This window comes from Alligator sinensis, unplaced genomic scaffold (assembly GCF_000455745.1).
Source record: "Alligator sinensis unplaced genomic scaffold, ASM45574v1 scaffold1371_1, whole genome shotgun sequence".
NCBI lineage: Eukaryota > Metazoa > Chordata > Crocodylia > Alligatoridae > Alligator > Alligator sinensis.
Genome location: NW_005842601.1, coordinates 1 through 21982, shown reverse-complemented (window position 1 = coordinate 21982; position 21982 = coordinate 1). Strand labels below are relative to the sequence as shown.

General features: G+C 38.4%; 1 protein-coding gene across 1 annotated transcript in view; it reads left to right on the top strand.

The window, feature by feature from the left end:
• The window catches only part of LOC102382988 (protoheme IX farnesyltransferase, mitochondrial-like), a gene marked incomplete at its 3' end in the record, with an annotated part of 104057 nt that extends 83585 nt beyond the window's left edge, over window positions 1-20472 (top strand). The window contains exon 4 of the mRNA XM_025214743.1: window positions 20402-20472. Coding sequence (XP_025070528.1) covers window positions 20402-20472 — 71 coding nt within the window. The remainder of the gene's footprint in view (window positions 1-20401) is intronic.
• Between the last annotated feature and the right edge of the window lie 1510 nt (window positions 20473-21982).

Below are 21982 nucleotides of genomic sequence, written 5' to 3'. Positions count from 1 at the left end.
CCTCTAAAGTTATCAGATCTTGGTGCCAGATTAGATCTCTGCCAGCTTTTAGAAGCTTTACTGAGTTGTCAACAGCTTGTCTGTTAATAAGCGCAACTGTTCCTCATCAAGGCTGTATGAGCAAAGCATCTGGAAATGTGGAGATTCAAAGGAAATATCACTAGTTAAGCCCAACATAGAAAAACAGTGCAAATTTGGAGATGAAACCTCCTAACCATAAATATTTATTGTAGTAAACGTATGTTTGTGTAAATAAAATATCCCTGAGCTACACTAGAAACCCCCAATACTGATCTTCCTTTGAGAGTATTTCTGTACAGAATGCATATTGAGGCATTGATGTGATGAAGAATGTCTTGCATTTGTAAGCTTGTCTAACTATCTCAACTATGCAATTTGTCCAATAGTACATATCACCCTAAGAAATCTTTTTGCCTCTTGCATATTTTTTTTATAAATGCGCTTTTAGGCAAAAAAAAATTCCCAGTGAATTTAAGGGAGTTAAGTTTAAGTATGTTTCACTTAAGTAACGATTGCTTTTGTGTCATTTTTTGTGGCTGAAATCACAGTATGAGCCACTTCTTTCATTTATATCGTTTCAGCAGATATGTGCAGAGAGATTTTTTTTTGCAATATTTGTCTGTTAGTTTTGAACATAGAAAATTGCTTCTACCTGAACTCTGCTAGGAAAGCTTTAGTAATGGATTTATTCAAATGGTTAGGATGCTCAGTATTTCCCCCAAAATATATATTTTAAATAGTACAGTCTTGTTGAAAATCACTTTTCCAGTCTGTGCAGTATTTACTGGTAAGTGACTTGTAAAAATGTGTGTAATAGGGATCTTAAATGAACAGATGAGCTTAGTGGAAGCTCTCAAGTAAAGTTTCAGTAAGATTCCTAGGGCTAGCTGTTCACAATTTTTATAAAGCTAGATTTTGTTTTCTGCTATAGCACAAATTTTTCAGACCCTCTTTTTCATATATTATTCTAGTTTTATTTTATGCTTCCTATATGATTTTTTTTCCTTGTGCATCCCTTTTTAATGTTAAGTGCTATCCTGTCTGTGTCTCAGGGCTTGCCTCCACAAAAAACAAATTAAATAAAGATAAGAGTTTACAAGCTGATGATCTAAATGGGGATATGAATTCAGATTGTGGTACAGTGTGAAGTAGACTAGCTGTCCCTCAGAACTCCCCGTATGGATGCTCTCATTCCAAAATAAAAGTGATTTATTCCAAATTGAGCTTAATTGATTGGAAACCAAGGTGATCTGAGGCCACTTTATATTGGAATGAGTTGTATCCACAGAGGGGTTTAACACTTTAACTAATGTATTTTAATTAAAGGTCTGAATTCATTAAACTTTCCTGAATGTGTCCATGTGCACACGCCCTCTCCTCAATGCAGTTATTTTTGTGTGCTTTTTATGTAAGCATTGAGTAGGGGGTTTCACATTCCCCTCACATGGTTAAGGCCTGCTGTTTCCCAACTCTCAACAGATCTAGAATGATGCTGACAGTGGAAGTGACTGTGAGATTAGATCCAAATGAGCATTCAGTAGGTGCATATAGCACCCCCACAGAGAAATCATCAAAAGTTGATGGCCCTGTCAATAAAGCTGTACATCTTTACTGTCTGATCTGAATAATGTTTTGGGTTTTTTTAAACAGTTGAAATTTACACATCTTTTATTTTTCTGACAATACAGGTGTACAGCAACGTTGATTTTGATAATACTGGGAATTAAAAGAGCCAATAAATAGAAGGGAGTCCTATTAGTCTATTTTAAGTCTTAGAAATGTTTGTAAGCAAAATAAATACATTTCTAGGTCTGTCTATGTATTTCTTTCTTTTTAGTCACATTGTTTCAGACCAGCATTTGTTGAAACTCCTAGTAAATTCTCTAAGGCATCTGGTGAATAGTGAAAAATCTGCATCTCTGTCCAAGGCTCCTTGGTCACATCCAGATGAGTGTGGACGCAAGTTATCCAGGAGTCAAAAAAAAACCCGTGGGGGAAAAAAAAAGAGCAGTGCACGAATGGGCAGCACACCCTTGCAGCGCGGAGAACACCTCAGTGTTCAGTATGTGGTGCCACATACCGCATGGCTATGCTTGTCTGCACGTGCCTCTTGTTGCTTATAAGCAACTATTTAGCTGACTTGTATGACTTTGACCAAGTTGTTTTACTTCTGTGTTCCTCATTTTGCTTATATTAAAGGGAGAAGCAGCATTTACTTGCCATTACAAGGGTGGTGGTTAGTTTTTAATGATCACTAAGCACTTTGCATTCAGCTGCACTAAGAATACTTAGCAGCATACATGCACAGGCCTCAAAGGCTGCTTACAAACATTTAAAAAACAAAAAAAACAAAAACCCCAAAATAGTGCTGTACTTTAAACTCCGCACACTTCTGCGTCAAGCCCAGCGGATGCCCAGAAGAAGTATCTCATTAATTGGGCTTGGCTCGCCCAACGTCTGTATAGATCAGACACCTTAGTGGGGCTTTTTTTGGCTCTTTTATCTAATAGCTGATTAAATCACTAATGCACTGCTGCTTCCGGCAACACATGGGGGATTTTTGTTTTGGTTTCAATTTTTTTTTTTAAGCATCTGTAAGCATTGAGGCCTGTGCGTGTATGCTGCTAAATATGCTTACTGAAGCTAAGTAGCAAGCAATGCAGAATACCAATTATTAGCTAAATTAGTTCATTACAGTCCCTGCACACTGACAGTGTAGAAATATTTCTTATTTGTGTTAAATTTGTACCATTTCAGTTGACAACTTGTTACCAGCAAGAAACAGTTCTGTGCTAACAGTTCTTGAACGTAGGATAAAAGACCCAAGTGATTACTGTGTGTTTAAAACTGATATCCCTTATGTCTAATTAAGATTTTGTCCTTTTCCTTTGGTTTTGGAGATGCCCAATTCAAAGGCAGTAAAAAAACTGCACAAAGTTTCAGATTCCATCAGATTTGTTAGTGTAATGGGCTCTGCCTCCTGTTTGTGGTGTTCAACCCCTGTTACAGTTAATAAAAAAATTACCTTGCCCTGCTTCTTTTGGTGAAAACTCTCCCACTGCTCAATACCAAAACCAACCTACATATTTGTTTAAACTTTTTCTAAAGCATTTGAAAGCATCACCCTTAAAAATGTATTTTTTCTAAGCAAGTGTTTGTACCTGAAAACGAGCAATGGCTGATTTGGTACCTTTGCTCGTTTCCAAGCTGAAATTAATAATATGTGGAATCCTGCTTAGAAATGTGACTCAATACTATTTATTTTTCAACTCTCTTAAGTCACTCTGAGATTGATGGGGGACATTATCTTAGAGTTTTATCTTGGAGTTTGAGAGATGCAAGTAGTGTTGGAATGACAAACACTTCTTGACAGCTTTCAAAAGACAGATGATGCGATGCCCCTACAACAGGTTCTTGTGTTTGTGCTTTCTAATGACTCATTGTGAGACTGTCCTGTTGCTTTCATTCTTGATGAAGGGGAAGAAAAGGTGGGACTTATTTATTGGATTTAAGTGTCTTTGTAGTTTGACTTGTGACCATATAGCTTTGTCATCTACCCTTTAAGTCAATAGGAGAGCATAATAATATGCTGACCCTGATTAACGGTTAGTTTGTGCATTGTATTGATAAAAATAGTTAATGAAAGAAAACAGCAGATGGCTGCTAGACTTTTCCCTCAAATATTGTGCTAATTGATAAAACAGATTTTAGCTATCTCTGTTCTATTTATCCTTTGTCTGTTATACTCTGTTACCTCATTTGATAACCTCTTAAATTGCCTATGAAAAATACAGTCTCTTGGAGAGAGAGAACTTCTAAGGAAAAGAATTTAAAATGGTTGAAATCATTGTGGTTCCATAGAAGTTTTATGGGGTTATAAAGAACTGATTCTTAGCCAGTAAACTCTATAAAAGAGAGTTAACTTTCTGTTATCGACTACAGAATTATTAAGAAAAAGGCAAAGATAGAAAAAAGATGTTATTCTATTAAATTCACAGTATTTCCATTGGACAAAAAAGAGGGCTATTCTTTTTAATATTCAGTATTGCCAAACTATTTTTTAAAATTGAATTTTCTTTAGATGTGGTTCAAGTGAAGATGTGATATTCCACTAATGTTGTTCTGTAGAAGCCAAATAAATGTCAAGGTACCTTTAATAATCGCATCCTTTTTCAACTTCAAAACTTTGCAGATTATAAGAAGCTAAGTACCTTTTGACATTTGGAATAGCAAGCAATGGAATAAAACAATGTGATAATATTCACTTCTTGCGGTATAGTTGAAATAGGGAAAATTATATCAAAATCGACCTTGTTTTTGTAGACATCTAAATTATGAAGAAATTTGTTACAATAAAGGGCGAGGCCTTACCCCTCTACTATTTTTAAGGGGTAAAACCTCCTAAACCCCCTGCTTTATTTGATTCTTGCTGCTATAGAACTTTTGGACAGTATTTCCTTTCTGTATTTTTGAAGCACACTAAATATTAATACATGTCAAAATCACTATATACCTGGGTTTATATCTAGGCTTTTGATTGGCTGAATTTTAGTATTCTACAAGGTGGCACCGTGCTTTTCATTACCTTCTTTTTATGGTAAACATATTGAACAGCAGATAAAGCCTATGGTAAATTAAATAGATGCAGTTAGTAGACTAAAATGAGCAAAAATATTTTTGTCCATTAGTCTCCATCTAATAGAATCACTGAAGCAAATCATTTTTCTTAGTTGCCAATAACTTAAACCAAGCAAGTTAATTTCTTAATGTGCAAATTCAAAACATGCTTTCTGAATATGTAGATTAAGTTTTGCATTAGCATGCTCAGGTGTTTGAAACTAAAATTAACTTTTTATACCCAGAAGTAAGCATATCAGCCCGCATTTGTTTTCCTTGTAACAAATAATGAACATCAGATAAAGTAGTAGAGAATATCAACTGTGAGTAAATATAGTGTATATATTGCGTGGTAGACAGGGGAATAATGAATGTATGCAGATTGCTATACAGGTATCTGACAAAGCAGCATGTAGTGGATTACTGGGCTAAATAAATCACTCTCACTTCAAGTAATAGAAAGCTGAATAAAAAGACTGAGCTGATCTTGTTGTACAAGTAAACTGCTCCAAATGGAAGTTAGGGTATGGGAGCCAAGATGGCTTAAAACAAGTGTGTCAGACTCATCCAGCCCAGTAGGCCAGATGAGTGGCATGGGACTGGTTTCCTGGCCAGGCTGGACCCACACATTAGCCCTACATTCCAACTCATGTCCTGGAGTGGTCAGAATGAGTGCCATGTGTGGCCCAGTCTTACTTTGGTTATTCCATGGCTTCACTGCATGGCCTCAGAGCTGCTGCCACCACTGCCAGCTGCACTGCACAGCCTCTGGCACTGGGTTGCACTGAACCATGCCAGATCCATTGCCACATGCAGCATAGCCCCAGAGTGGCACGCACCGTGCTGCACACAATGGCTGCATTCTGCTGCTCAGGGATGTGCCTTGGAGCAGGCACTGTGTGTGGCTCACAGAGCCATCTGATGTGCCCTGCATGCTCCCTGTGGGTCGCTGAGACCCCTGGGCAGCACCAAAGGCAGGATGATATGGCTCCACAGGCTGCATCTTTGACACCCCTAGCTAACTCCCATCTTCTCACTTCCCTGATCCTACCTGAACTTCTCTTTTCTGCAGGGCTGGTCCCCTGAACCATGGCAGAGCAGTCTTTTACAGCTGCTCTAATTTATATTAAATTTTAGTGTCCACAACTGAAAACGTAGTGGAGGTCAACCAAGCACAGGCCTATGGAGCCCTCCATCCCTTTTCTAGCTATGCTACCATATGTGAAGATGGAAGGGAGGGGTGATGTAGGAGCCCACAATTGTTGACTTTATTCCACCAGAGGAATTCTGGCTAAGCTATCCTTAGAGTCAGGTTTTACTGATGGTATTACACAAGGCAGCTGCACTGCACCCAGAGGATCTGATCTAATGTATTGTTATGGCTTATAGCGTAATTTAAGCCACGTATTGACTAAATGCAATTCCTATCTTCAGCAGAGATAATTATTTGAAGTTCTGTTTGTTTTAAAACTAATATGTACATGTAGATTGCTGCCTTCCTGATAAATAAAATTTACTGCAAGGTAATCTCTGTGAGAAAAAGGCTTTGTAAAGTAATCCAAGAAGTCTTTTAGTAGTTGAAAGCGTGATTTGATTGAATCTCTTGATAATTATCCGTAAAAAAACTAATTGCAGGAAAACAGTACAATGTCAGTAGTGACTAGGATGCAGAAGTGAATCTGGCATTTGCTTGTAATTTCTCTCCGTCATAGCCCTCTGGAAACATACAACATTAGAGGGAAGCAAGTAAAATTTTTTAGGCAGATTTGATCCAAGTTCAATAGTTTGATGCCTGATTTATGTGGGTATGGGCAAATGTTTCATTAAAACATAAAAGGATTGTAGAATTCTGCTGTAGCATGCTAGGGGAACACTTTGGCATGCTGAAATGAGTTCAGGTTTGCTGTGTTTATACTTGTTCTCATAGGACCAGATCACGTGAACAGTCTGCTCTCTGTAAAGGGCAACATGTTATTTCACTGACCCCATAGCATCCCCATGCATGTCCCTCCAAGTCTCCCTCACACTTGAAAATAGAGTATATTGCTTGATGCATGGCCCAGCTATAACCCTTACTCTCCTCCCCCATCATGTTGGAGGAGTCAAACCTAGCCACATTTTTCATATTGATGGGAGCCACATTTTTTTTTTGGCTGTTCCTAGCCACATTTTTCATATTGATGGGAGGTTACATCTTTTGGATGTAAACCTTGCCACTGTGTTGCATGCCTTACCCCCTCAAGATTAAAACAGCTGTAGTACTCTCTAGGTACTTGAACCTGTAAGATCGTGAACACTCTGGTTCCAATCTTGCAAAGCACTTGAATGCATGCTTAGCTAAAGTAGTCCTGTTGACATCAGTAGGGCTACTCATGCTTATGAGTTTTGCAGGATCAGTGCTAGAGTATTTAGCACCTTGCAGGATCCATCCCGCATGGCCTTAATTCTGTTTGGAAACTGGAGCTGATATGAAAAATGCAGGTGCTGTGTTTTTGAGCAGAAAATTTCACAATTAAAATATACTAGTCCTCTGGGATTTGTCCTTTGCTGCTTCTAATGTAAAAAGTCTTCAGTGGTCTGGGACCTGTTCTTCTGAGCTCGCAATTCTCCCTCTGTCATGCAGCTACTGTTGCAATCAACAGAGGTGCTCGGGCCCAGTTTCATGATTAATTAACTGAGGAAGATTTTACCTGGAGGGGCTATGAAGAACTCACTGCTTTAGAATTTACTCACTGTGGTCTAAGAAGTCCAAATGTATTGATTTTCAGAGCACATTATAATAGCCATCTTTCTGAACAGGTATTTGGAAAAGTCTGAGGTGTGTAGGGTTTGTTTGTAGATATGTCTTTGATGTTAAAACAGAAAAGAGAAATATTTATATGCTCCTCTGAGAACAATTTACAACAAATATTTTAAAATTACTAGAGGCTCCTGGCAGCAACTAGAAAACAGTGTCCCTCCCTACTAGAGCTGTTGTCTATACTATAATGCTTTTTCTTACCTGTAAGGATGAACTGTTCTAATAATCTGTCTGTAAGGATCCAGGTTTGCGCTTGCAGTGGTCACCAACCTTGCTCAGACCTAGAGGAGAACACGAGATGCACCACTTCAGTGGTTGCAGTATACAGTGGTCTGTCAGGACTTAGAAGTTTATAAAAAAAAAAAAAAAAAAAGGTCTGCTTTTCAACTTTTATTTCATGTGCAAAAACTTTTTAACAGTGTGTAATTTTCCCCATGAAGATGTAAGTTTTTCACAATTCCCATGAGCCTCTGTGAGGTTCCCTCGTCTGTTGACTTGAAGAAGCAAGTAGTTCACCCAGTCTCAGGTCTTTGATAAACTCTGTTTTGCAAGCATCAAGAAAAGAGAAATGTCATCTTGATATACATTTGTGTTCAACAAATTGAATTTTTTAAGCGCAGAAAATAAACTTCACATATAGAAGCAAAGTATACCCTTTAGCTTCATGTGCTCATTGGTTTTTCCAAAGGCTATTTCTATATCTGAGAGTAGAGTCGGTCCTTTTTTTTTCTCCGTATTTTAACAAGTCTTTTGTGTGTTCTAATACATTCACAACCCTAGTCTCTCTCAGTCCTTTTGATTACCTATGCATTGTCTTTGCTAGGTGAATACCACAGGCGTATCCACACCTGCAGTAACAGAGACTTCTTGGCCTATGCCTCATTGGTCATGTGCCTTGCGTTTCTGAATGCATCTGTCATTCTTCTGTCACTGTCAAGCCTTTATCACTGTGTCAGAAGCAGAAACCAGGGCATTGGTAATTAAGACATTGTTGAATTCAAGTCATGTCGCTTTGACATTTCTAAGTGTTGACATAGTTGTGTACTGTTCAAACTCCTTGTAACATAGTGGTGGTTCTGATAGCATGAAAGGATACTGTTTGGCAAGTGTGGCTGTGGGGGCTATCAGATACCAAGAGTGTAATGATTGTGCTTGTCTTGTTGGTCAATCCTGGTGAAGTACTTTAGATCAAATGAAAACAAAGATAGGGGTGCACCTGCACACATGATCTTGTGAAGTCAACCATATTACTTAAAGAAAGTCAGGCAACAATTAAGATGTAATCTTTAAGCTATTTGAGTACCCCGTGTTTCCCCTTTTGATGTAATTTGAATGTGTTTGCGGCTTTATTTTGTTTCAGAGTTTAATGACCCAAGCCATCAAAGGATGTTGGGTATGTCTTGTAACAAACCAGGTGGGGAGCAAAACAAGGAGTCCTTGTTAAGCTACAAGTAAGATTTGTTTCTTCCCCACAGCTACAGGGGATCTCCATGATACCACCTAGCTCTCTTTAAATATAATAATTGCAATGGAAAATGTATAGGTGGTTCAGATATCCAGCCAGTGGATTCTTGTAAGCATTATAAGGATTCTTGCATACACCCACATTATTTTGATATTATAACATATTGACAAAAATGCAACAAGTCATTTCTTGATCTCTTTTAAACATTGAAACCACAATGAATGCCATTAACCTTGCAGGACAGATAAAGTACTAACTGAAGTCTTCAACACCGAAAATATTCCTTCTGAAATGAGACGTCTTAATACCTCCTTAGCAATTGCCTACCACACCTTCTGCTATATACAAATAGAGTTATTGTAAACACTGTAACAGGGAGGATGTGTGCTTTTTGGAAGCTCTTTTAAAAAATTAAGCATTCTGGCAGTTCCTTCTTTTAACACATCTGTCTGGTTGGCCCAGGATGTGGTAGGTTTGCTTTTCAGCTAACATGCATAAGTCTTAGCTACCTGTGAGTTAATAGTTTAATGTTGTTCAGGCTTGCATTGGCCTTGATTTTAATTAGACGCTTCTTTGAAATGGAAAATATTAAAGCAGATCTGTAACTAGCTTGAACTGCAGGGCCAGAGGGTTTTCAGTGACTTCCAAAGTCTTAAAAAAAGCCATTTCTAATCCTTAAAATATTTCCCTTGCTTTTATTTTCATATCTTGAAGACAAACAGGTGTCATGCACCCTTTATGATATCCAAATATACAACCTCCAAGCCAACAATCTCATCTTGCTTTGTAGTTAGGGAGGTTGGGGGTGGAGAGAGCGGAGGTTCGAAGCTGCTCAGATTCGGCCCAACTCTGCTCTCATTGAAGTGAAACTGCCACTGACTTCATTGAGAGTGATATTAAGCCTGTCTGCTTTTGAACATCCCTTCCTTTTTAACTTTTTTCTTCAAAAATCACATCTGTATTGAATTGAATTAAAAGACCTTTGTGATGTTCTTTAATTGCTTGTTATAGTTTTCATAGAAATGTGATTGAAAGGAAACAAACAGGTGAACTATACTAATAATGTTAATTTTGAACTTACTTGCTATACAAGTAAAGGGAATGTACAATGTATAATTTAGGTAATTCTAATACACTCTAATCTTCATATCCAATATAGAGTCAATCACTAAAAACAGAATAGAAGTTCTTATTATCATTATGTTATTGGTAATTACCATAAAGCAAAAAGTGGGCATCTTAACAGTCAGATGCTATAAAATTCCTTTTGAATTTATGGCCAAGCCAGTATATTTAATATAAAAAGATATTTCTAAATCTTGGTTAAATTACTCATATTAACCTCTGTAGTTTGAATATTAAGAAATGTTTTTCCCGAGGGAGTTAAGTAGTTAACCTTCCTAGAAATCCCAGCTTGCATATATAAATTTACTTGTGAGCCATGAACTCCGCTCAGCCAGCCTGCCGCTATGCCAGTTTGATCCCCCTTGCCCCCCAATTCATACACGTTATATATGAGAGAGAGCACAAGCTTTTGTGAACTCAAGTTCACTTTATCAGATTCATCCTAGGATCAGGATCAGGCCAATGTTTTGGACTTCAGTGTTTGAGCACTTGTACTAGGAATGGTTGCTCATACTCTAGTCTCCAAAGTGTCTTAAAAACAGTCCTACTTAAACAAATGAGAAGAAAATAAGTAGAAACTGCTAACCCGAGGGCAGTAGGAGCCAGCCTTTTTGGCAAGCATGTCAAAAATTAGCTCTGCACCCTCCCTGAGTACCACTCCGATCCCCTTCCCCTGTCTAATCTGCTGCTCTGCTTCCTTCTCCCTGCCCCATCTGTTCTGTTTTCTGTTCCCTGCCCTATTTGCCAGTCTGCTGTTTGTCCCCTACCCAGTGCCACATGCAGAGGCTGCCCATGCCACTTGTGGCAAGTGTGCTACAAGTTAGCCACCCTTGCCCCAGAGAGACTGGTCCAGTCCCCTACCAGTGCGAAAAGATGCCAAAGGGGTAGTCTGAATGTAATGCAGACACAGGAGGCTTTTTACCCTTTCCCATAGAGAGTCACAAGATCTCTATGTGGCATTGAATTGAGTTTCCTTTTAATAGAAGGGTTACATTCTCTCTCTCCTCTAATGGGATTATCAACCTTGATAGAAATTCATATATAGCATTAGAGTAAAATGTTATGTCAATACATAGGAAATTGGTTGTCCATTCTGGCCTGCTGCTGCTATGTTAGCCAGGTGTCATAGATTAGGGATCTGCATAGATGGGGTGTAGGCTTGGATTTCAGGGTACTGAGATGTATGGAAAAAAGTTTAGCTGTGCAAGTGTGGCTGAACCATTGGATAGAATATGTGACCGGACGTTCCTCTTACTGAGACTTTTGTTTTGTTTTAATTAAGGAACCGTATTGTAATAATTCTATATTTAAATTCGTTGCCACCAGAAGCGACTCTAGTGTATAAATACAATACTTGCTCAGGGCTTTCTATTCCCTGGCTGTGGAGTCCTAACAGGGATTGGGCTGACTATTTTCAGTTTTCTGCACCCTAATAGGATGTGGCTGCTTTAAAGAAGCTAGAAATTAGAACCAGAACCCCCTCTGCTGACTGCTTGCGCATGTCCTCTGTTGATTCAGTAGGAATGAGGGGCTCCCAGTGCTGCTATTAGACCCCAAGTATTAGAGCCTGAGGTCACAATGTAATACCAAGCTACGTGAATTTGCTAGATAAAGTTATTAGAAAATCTGCGTCCCAATGAGCTTGAACTATTAACCAGCTTTTATAGTCATTGTATGCAGCAAACATGTTTCTAGTGACTTAGACCCTTTCGATCTTATTTCCTCTTTCCCCCAAATTGCCTTTCCAGAAAGCCTGATTGAATACAATTAGTAAGGGGAGTTGATTACCAGATTTCTAACTCCTTGTACAGAGGAAGCAAATGTTTGCCACTTATTGATTTTTATGTATAATTTCATACAGAAATTATAAATCTTACTGTAATAACTTTGCTGGGGAAAGCACTAAAGCAGCTTATTTCTGTAAGCTATCTTGCAACAGTATATTATTAGAAAAGGCTGTTGTTACAGGCTACACTTGACTTTAAAGCACTGGTAAAATGTTGTCAGAGACCTACAAAGCTGTTGTTTCCCTTGCCCGCTTCTCCTGTATTCCTGCAAGTGTCTGAACACTTCTTAGATGTTTTTTTAGCTTCTTGTGGATGAAGCATAGCCTGGTATTTATTCCATTGTGAAAAATGATGCCACAGCTCCAAATGCATGATGATGGGGGCAAAGGAGAATGCTCCTTGAAAATAGTGTGGGTATCTGTTAACTGTTGGAGCAGTTCATTCTGTGATCTAAGCCTATTCTAGCATTATACTTTTGCTTGTATATTCAGGGTAAGATTTGAAATTTTTGAACCATCTTTAAATAACATGTCTATAAACATAACAATGAAAACTGATATGAATAAAAACTGACAACAGACACATGGTTGTAAATAATTATACACAGGAACATGGTGGTTGATCTAGCACTTCAGAGGACCACGGAATGTAATTACCGTGTATCAACGTGGTGAGAACTAGGGAGACAGAATGATTAGCCTGTCACAAAGAACCCCACAGTGTAATAGTGCAATTTTTTTAGCATCATTCTTAAAATGTTTATGCATACTGATTAAAATTTAGTTTAGGGTTTTGAAAACCATTGCCAAGTCTTGACACACAGGGTGTTCAGTTGCTGTAGATTTAACCCCGTGTCTATCCATTTGATGGGTGCCTTGCCAAAAACTTAGGGAAGATAATATTCTGTTTTAGCCAGCTGAAGTGATGCATTCAGACTTCCTGAGGAAAAAGCCTCTTGAGAGCTGCTAAAATATTTATTTATCCAGGATTCATCTTACTGAATTTACTGTTTGCTAAACCAGGCAGTTCTGTGCAGGCCCATAATGAGATAATCTGTTTGAGTTCCCGCTTTCATTCCTTTGGAACGATATTTGAGATACATTTTTTTCATTTTTCTTGAATATCAGGGGAAAATAATTTCAAGTGGAGAGAGAGAATTTTGCTGAACATCTGGGAACAAAATGTGAAAAGTTTGATAAATGGCATCTTGCTGACATGTAATTGCAGCTAGCGCAGTAAAAAATCTGGGGTATTACATATGAAAGGGTTTTTCTTAATAACTGTAGTTCAATCAAATATGTAATTTACATGCATACAAATGACATTTATAGAATATTCAGATTGTGATTTAAATAAGAAAGTGAGGAAGTCCAGAGCCAAGGGTCACAGCAGCTTTAATTCTGTCAGCATGTCTACATTATAAGAGTCTGTCATTATCTGATTACTTAACTGAGCAAGGAGACATCCTGTTTGAAAAATATATGAAATTCAGTGGCTTAACAGCTATATTAAATATAATAATTACAGTATTATCAGATTACATAAATGGCTAAGTGGGATATGTTTAATTTCTTTTGAGTGCAAATGTCAAATATCTAATTGTCCTTCATTTGATGATCATTTTATGTTGTTTAGGAAGCACTGAAGATAAATTCAGCCACAGTTTTTATTTTAGCCAATGTACAATAAACATACTGAGTGAGTTTTAGATAAGTGATTATCAGCCCTGGTGCTACGGCACTCTGGGGTGCCCTGAGATCCTTTTAAAGGTGCCTTGGGTTGCCAGGGAAAGTTAACACTGTTAGGTATGCAAATGTGATTAATAAAATAAACCCAGAAATTTCAAATAGGAGTCCATAGTATTAAAAATATTCTGACTTGTTGTGATCTTTCTGAGTTCTTTCCAATAGAAAAGATGGCTCTATTATTTTCCATGGTCAAAAACTGAGTGAAAACTAAGAGTTAGCATTTTCTGAGGGTTGGCTCGAGTCTAATGAGGAGCGCATTGAGTATAAAAAGGTTGAGAACTATTGTGGTAGATATTTAAGGGTCAGATTCCCTCTGCCAGTACAAATGAGAAGCAAATTTCCTAAAATCAGAGTTATACTAATATAAATGAAAGCAGAATTGGGCCCTTAAAGGTCTTTTATAGCCTCCCCCGCTCCCTTTTTTTTTCTTCTTCTTCTTTTAAGCCATAGTTATTTTCCAGGCACAGGGGGAAAAAATAAGGACTGTGGAATTTTGCTGTACTGCTCTACCACTCTGATGTCAAATGCCATTTTTTCTTCATTAAAAGTAATTGTCTCTGAAATGTAACAGTGAAACAAACCATTAACAAAACGCTGAGTTGTCAGAAGCGATCATCAGTTTTTCAAATCCAAATGAAGCATTTTCTCTCTTCTGTACATTTGTCAGAATGTCTTTGCTGCATTTCGAGTAGGAGCTTTTTTGTGTGTGTGAAGCATGCTATGTTTAATTGATAAGACCATGACAGTAGAAAAATCAAGCTGCAGTTTTAATTTAAACTTCCTGTGCTCACTTTATTTTTGCCTGTACAGCACCTTGCGCATCATGTAAACTGTATTTTAGCTTAGCTCCCCACCAGCAATTTTGTAACACATTCAAAACTCAAGTCCCATGGACTTCAGTTGCAGTTATGAGAGCTCAGCAGTTCTGTGAATCAGACCCAGGATCTCAAGTCAGGAATCCAGGAAATGAAAAACATGCAGTTAGAGATGATCTGTTAAAATCCTGATTCAAGTGACTTACCCAGCATTACCTAGGAACTCTGTAGCAGGGACAGGGATAGAATCCAGTTCCCCAAGGTGGTATCCAGCTTCTGTAACTATATGATCATTCTTGCTGTTTCTGCAAACCCCTGCCTTGTTCATGACACACCTTCCAGTTTGTGAGGCAGAGAACAGATGCATCCACTGCATAACACATACTCATTCCAAGAGCACCCTTCATCCTGTGTGCTGATCGAGGCAGGAATTCATTGGAAGAAATAGTATGCAATTAAGAGGCTACACTAGAATGTATATGCACCATGGCCCAAAATAAGGTTACATGGGCAACCCTAATTACCCTAATTTTTCATTTCCTAACTCTTGAGTGTTTGTAGCCTTAACATCCCTGTGATATTTTAAATACAGTTCCTTATGTTTTTTAAAAGCAAGCTGACAAAACCAGAAACTCTACCATATTGAGCCGTATTAACTTTCAGATAGACGGTGAGCAGAGCTGGGATCCTTGGATTCACAGCATGTATCTTTCCCCCTTGAGTTAGCAGAGTAACAGTAGTAGTAGGCTGTTAGTTTGTGTGGACCAGCCACAAGAGGGAGATGAGGCATGCACTTTTCCACTGAGTTTCACAGCTATTTGCTGACAGCAAAGGAATGTAGATTTAGGAGCCCTGGTTTCAATTCCAACTTCTGGAGGGGGTGTGTGGTCCATTGATTATAAACCCTTTTGTTCCTGTGACTCTGTGCTTCTGCTTCTGCCTCTCCTTGGCTTCTGTCCATGTCCCCCCTCTCTGCCTAATTCTCACTTTCTTCCCAGCTCCTGCTCCCCTGTGTGTGCTCTTTACTCCTCTCCTTTATTAAAGTCAGTCTTTCTGCCTGAGTGCCAAAAAGGTAAATGTTGAAAGGATAGAAGAAGCAGTGTCTTTGCTTTCAGTTCAGGTCCCTGACAGCACAGCTCCAATGGCACAGCTGTGATTCTTGAGGGCTTGTAGCATAAGCCAAATTTGGGCAGATTTACCCAGGCATGGCAAAATGCACATTCCTGACAGGAGAGCAATCCTTCTTCCAAATTTCAAATTGTAGCTCCAACACATAAAGGCACTAGAATTTTTTGTAAAATGTTACAACAAAGGAAATGCAGTATTTTCCCATAACCTTATACTTGGAAATGGCTAAAACTTTCCAGAAAAATTCAGATGCCCAATGTTGGAAATGTCAACCTGCATGGTTAAAGTTTGGCAAAGTTGTAAGTAAAAACAGGGTCTTATAATAGAAAGTCTTAAGCAACATTGACTACCATGTATGCCTATGATACTAATGCTCATCAAGTTTTGTTTGTTTTTTTGTGTGATGAAAAAGATCCACTCAGTCTGAAACCATTTGTGTTGCAGTTCATTGCAGAACATTTTTTTCAGGGTGGAGGCTACAGAAAATAGGGATTTATAATGAACAGTCTCTTTTAACTTGATCCATGATGGTGCTGGTGAGTGGTATTATAATTTTAATGTGAAGGGAGCATCAGAAATTATGAAGCAGTATGAAATTATTAGCTCCTACAATTGACGAATACAAAATGCATCAGTTCTTGTGTTATGGGTCTATTATACAGGCTGCCATTGCTGCTAAAATCCTTGTTCTTGTGCTGTGTATGCCTGTCACAATTACTGTAACTGACTTACTTTCCATTGACTTTGGGTATGTCTTTATGACTGAAAAGCATGGAGCAGGTTTTCATGGAATGTCTTGTAAAGCACCTAGAACAATGTGAGATCAGGAACAGCCAGCATGGATTCACCAACAGGAAGTCATGAGAACCAACCAGGTTCTCTTCTGTGATAAGGTGACAAGCTCTGTGAATGGAGAGAGAGCAGTGGATGTGATATGCCTTGACTTTAATGAGACTTTTGCCACCATCTCCCACTACATTCTCATTAGCAAACGTTGGAAATACAGACTAAATGAAAGTGTATACATAACTGGTTGGATATTGTTGGTAAAGTGGGTACATACCTGGTTAGATTATCATGCTCAGTGAGTAGTCATCAATAGCTCAGTGCTTACTCAAGTGGAGGTATCAAGTAGGGTTTCCTAGGAATCTGTCCTGGGTTTAGTATTGTTTAACATCTTCATTAATAATTTGAATGGTGAGATTGCATGCTTAGCAAATTTGCAGATGACGCCAAATTGGATTAGATACTCTGGAGTGTATACCAGATAAAATTCAGCAAGGACAAGTGCAAAGCCCTGCACTTGGGATGAAGTAATTTCATGCACAAATACAGATTAGGGGAAGTCTGGCTAGGTTACAGTACTGCAAAGAAAGACCTGCAGGTAACAGTAGACCATAAGCTGCATATGAATCAACAGCGTGCTCTTGTTGCAAAAAAAAAAAAAAAAAAAAAAGGTCCAATAGTATACTAGTGTCACTTGGAAATCAAGGAAAGCGATTCTTCCACTGTGTTCAACACAGGTGAGGCTTCACCTGGAGTACTGTGTTCAGTTTTGGTCCCCACACTTCAAGGAGAATATAAACAGTTTGGAAAGAGTCCAGCACAGAGCAAGAAAAAATGATTAGGGGCCAAGAAAGCAAGACTTATGAGGAAAGACTGAAAGAACTAGGGATATTTGATCTTGAGAAGAAAAGACTGAAAGGGAATTTGATAACATCATTCAAATACCTGACAAGGCAATTGCAGAGAAGATAGAGATGGGGTTTTCTCTGTGGCTGTAGAGGATTGTCTTGGAGCAGTGAACTCAAGCTGCAGCAGCGGAAATTTAGGTTGAAGATTAGGAGGAACTTTCTGACTACAAGGGCGATCACTGATGAAGTTTTGGAACAGGTTAACTAGAGAAATTGTGAAATCTTCATCCCTGGAAATTTTCAAGAGCAGGTTGGATAGACACTTGGCTGAGATGTTTTAGTCAGGCATGATCTAGCAGGGGGACTGGATTATATGCCTTTGTGAGATGCCTTTCAGCCCTACTTTCCTATGATTCTATATCTGCAGCTTGTGTAAGAATACTCCTACTACCTTTAAAGTGCCTAGCTCAGGTACCAATATTGTTGTAGTCACCGCAACACAAAACAAAGTGCAAATTAGCCTCCTGAATGTTTATCCAGGATGAGTTTTGTTGTATACTTGTTGAACCCTGTATTGCCATGGGTACAGTTCTAGAGCTGCCCAAGCGGCTGTGTTAAAGTTAGCTTTGATTCACATGACTAGTTTGGCTTGACTGCAGTATAGATGTATATACTTAACTGCATCCATTTCTAACTCCTTGTTCTTCCCCATGACCTAAACACAATATAACTTTGCCTCTACGTGCTTTTTTGTTCTCATTACCTCTCCCCCTTTCTTATACTTAACCCTTTCTGTTTAGATTAGTCCCATTCACATCATCTTCCATTCTTAAATTGTTGGAAACATGAGAGCATGCTGTTATGTGAAACAGTCTCTCTTTTCCCCCTCATCTCCAAAGCATTTTCTTTTTGTCCTTCAAATACTCTTCAAGAAGTCACTTTTCCCTTCCTTTTATCATTTGTCTTGTCTTGTTTAGATTGTTGTCAGTTTAGGACATGTATCTTACCTACTTCTGTATGGTCACATCAAAGCACTGATCCTGAGTTCCTATAGTAATACACATTTACATAAATTAACAGCACTATATGATTGATTATAGCAAATAACATTGGCCAAACATGAGCCAAAGCACAAAATACTTTGAAATTGTATGATGAAGTAAGTGGTGGTGTTAGACAGATGTTGTAGCTGTGATGGTCCAGGAATTATGCAGGAGGCAAGAATTGCTTGGTTCATATCTTTTATTGGGCCAGCTGCATTGGTGGGATAGAGCTAAACAAGCTTTTGAATGCAAGGCAAGATGACGAACATCTTCATTCAAAAGCTTGTCCGGCTCTATTCCACTTATGCCGTTGATCCAAAAAAGTTATCACCCTAAGAAATCCTTGCCTTGTGTGGAGGAAAATCATTTTTACAGATCATTTTCTCCTGCATAGCATTTAATTTTCCAGATTCACTGATGGGGCTAGCAGCCTGCCTTTTTTACACTATAGTGAGGCAAGTATTGTGGCACCTCCCAAATTAAATATTTTTAATTTACCTTTTGGTGGATACATAGGCTGGTTGCAAAATTATAAAATCTTCCCCAACAAAAGTAGGGCATCTCATCACCTAGTATGTAGGCAACAGTATTCAATACATCTGTGACCAGAATAATGCATTTCATTATTCTGCTACTACTTTTACATAATTATATCCCACATAACTTATATCTTGCCTCAAGAGTCCAGCTTTATTAGGCAGAGTTAATTCCATACCTGTAAATTGGTGTCCAGTACATTTTGCTGTGTCAACGAATCATTGCCAAAAGGGTATCAGAAAAAACTTAGTGTTAGAACAGTGAGGCAGTAGAATAAAAACTTCATCATTGGAAGTGTTCAAGAAGAAATTGGATAAGGATTGATCAGGGATGATCTAGGAGTAGCTATACCTATACTTTCCCATGCTTCTGGGCTTTGGTTGCTGCATGGGACCAGAAAGGATTTTTCCCCCTTTCCTCTTGCTACATGTCAGGAGTTTTTTAACCTTCCTCAGAAGCATTGGGTAATGGCTGAAGCCAAGGTTAGGGATCTTGACTAAGGTATGCCAATATTCCTGCTGGGGCCAAAACCCAGAGGTTCTTGGCTAGAGGATCTTCCACCTCCATTCGGAGTCAGACTGATCGCCATATTTGAGTTCAAGAAGGACTTTTACCCCGGGGCCAAATTGGTACAGACTGTGTGTGGGGGGGAGAGGGGGGTTGCCTTTATCTGTAGTGGGGTACATGACCCTCTTCCTTGGATCTCTCAAGCATATTTTAACAACCTGTGGAGCAACAAAACACTGACCTCCATTGTCCCCTGCTTTACCAGTGCTAGGTTAGGATATTGTGCCTTGTGTGTGCAATAGGGATGATTTGTGTAGTTTTAGCAATAGGTTAGGCAAGGATTTGTATGGGATGGTTTGGATGGGGATGATCCTAACTTGGGCTGGGGGTTGGGTTAGATGACTTCCAGAGAGGTCCCTTCCAGCCCTACTTTTTCATGATTCTGCGATGCTGGTTACTTTGTAATTTTTTTTGCATGCTAAAATCTAAATAGCTTTATAAAGTCTTTGATATGGAAAGGTGGGCTTGGCTTTAGCAATAAAGGATTGGTATTTGTCAGATAAAAAAAAAAAAAAGGGAAGGTCATAGTATGATGACAGTGTTAATTTTCACATAGGCAGTGGTTAAAATTAAGTTGAGCTGCCACATGAATTAATTTCATGTGGCTTCTTCATTTACTGCTGTTAGCACTATATGCTAAATGCAGTTGCAGCAGCATTTACAAGAATTGGTTGAGTTCTGGGTAGGTCATGAGTTCTCAGAAGTTGGATGATCTTGAAAATAGTTATAGCATTAATCTTTCTTTAAAAAAAAAAAAGAAGCATACAGTTTGCAAGGGCTGTTTACACAATATACAGCTAGGAATTATTGCTTTTACATGTACATGTGTATGTGTGTGCATGCTATACTTGTTGAAAGTAGAATTTGAAGTGAAGCTTTTCTTCAAACGTGTAATACGTTCAAAATATGTTTGTCCTCCAGGTAGTTTTGTTTTTAAGGGAATGCCAAAAATATTAATGTAGACTATCAAAGCAAATATAAGAGAAAGTTTCCATTTTAATTGTAGCTCTGTACCTTCAAAAATGAAAACTTAAAGCACCTGCAAACAGACAGTTAATTCTGTGATGGGAATGGTCTCTGGCACCCTTTTAATTCCTCTTTTTCTTTTATTCAGTTCTTTGAGGTTCCATTTGATTCAAATATGAACAGGACAAAGAACAGACCTCTGGTGCGAGGACAGATCAGGTAAGGCCGCACATACCTGCTCCTTTTCTGTGCATCTCTAGCCTTGTCCCTTGCTCTGTTGTTGTTAAGATAAGGAAATCTGTCAACTTGTAGACCAAAGGTCAAGAGAGTGAATCCACTTTTTTGTGCTTTGATAACTCTGAATGTTTATAATAGTCACATAGAGAATTTGTCAGGATAATGAATTATTCTCAAACAACAGATAATGGTTATTGCACAAGGGCCTTTCTAAATATGGGAATCCAAAGTCATTCTTCATTGTTCCAGTTGAGCCAAGGTAATAGGGACAACTGAATTTTATTTACAGATAAGAAGCTGATACTAGTTGTTGCACCCTTATATGCCAAATGAAAATTATGCTTCCACCAAAATCGCTTGTTAAAAAGAATGGGAAAGGCCCCTAAACCTGCTGGAGAGGCACAGTGTGAAACATGGCAATATAACTAGCTGGTTGCTAACTAGAAGACTAAATTTATTAGCTGGAAATCAGCATAGATGATTGAAAATGGGGAGGGAAAATCAGGCATGAGGGTGCTGTTTGCTTAGGTGCAGGATGAAATGGCAGAGTGAAGAGCTTACCCTCTATCCTTGGTGTTGGTAAGAGGGGATGGGGCTGAAGTTCCTGTCATGTGCTATCCCTGGATCCTAGTTTGCCCTTCTTTAATTTCAACTACAAAGTAATAAGTACATGGAAATGTAAAGGGCATTCCCTTTTTTTCTTATTTTGGTTGAACTTGCTAGACGCTGACCACTTTCTGAAAATCTGCTCTTTTTAATTTATAAGCAATTATCTCTTTAAAAAGCTAAGGCTGAGAAATGTTTACTCTTATATCTGGGTGGTTTATCATTGCCCCTCGCTTAACCCTTGTTTTATGATACCTAACTGTCAGATTTCATAGTTATTCGTCACATACATATTACAAATCTGGAAATATGTTTCCAATCCCTCCCCCTTCCCCCCCCCCCCCCCCTAAAAAAAAAGTTGTTAGAATTTCAAAATGTGTAGAAGGTCAACTCACATTAATATCTAACTTTGGAAAACTCACATGTCCAATCTTGGAATCCTTCACCACACAAACTTTTGATTAACATCAACAGGAGCTGGGTGGATATAAGACCTGTTGCTACTTACATGTAGTTTTGCCAAGGCTCAAAGTAGACAATTAATTCTGTGTATGCATTTTTTCTTTTCAATCAGAACGATTCTCTCTTTAAAAACTACAGAACCTTTTCATTAAATACATAAATAAGGAGAGAGAGAAAAATGATTCAATTTGATTATTCAAGTGTTCATGGATAGTTGCAGTACTTTCTTTATTAAGCTTCAAAAAAAATACACATCACCTGTTAGCACCTATGGGCTAGGATCTTGTTGATCTTAAAAGCTAAGTGATGGATTTGATCCAGTCTCAGACTGAAGGTCTACAAGGTCTGTTAAGAAATGGTGTTAGTGATTCAGTGGATGACATTCTTTTCTGTGAGTCAGTACTGAACCAGTGCCCCAGTTTCA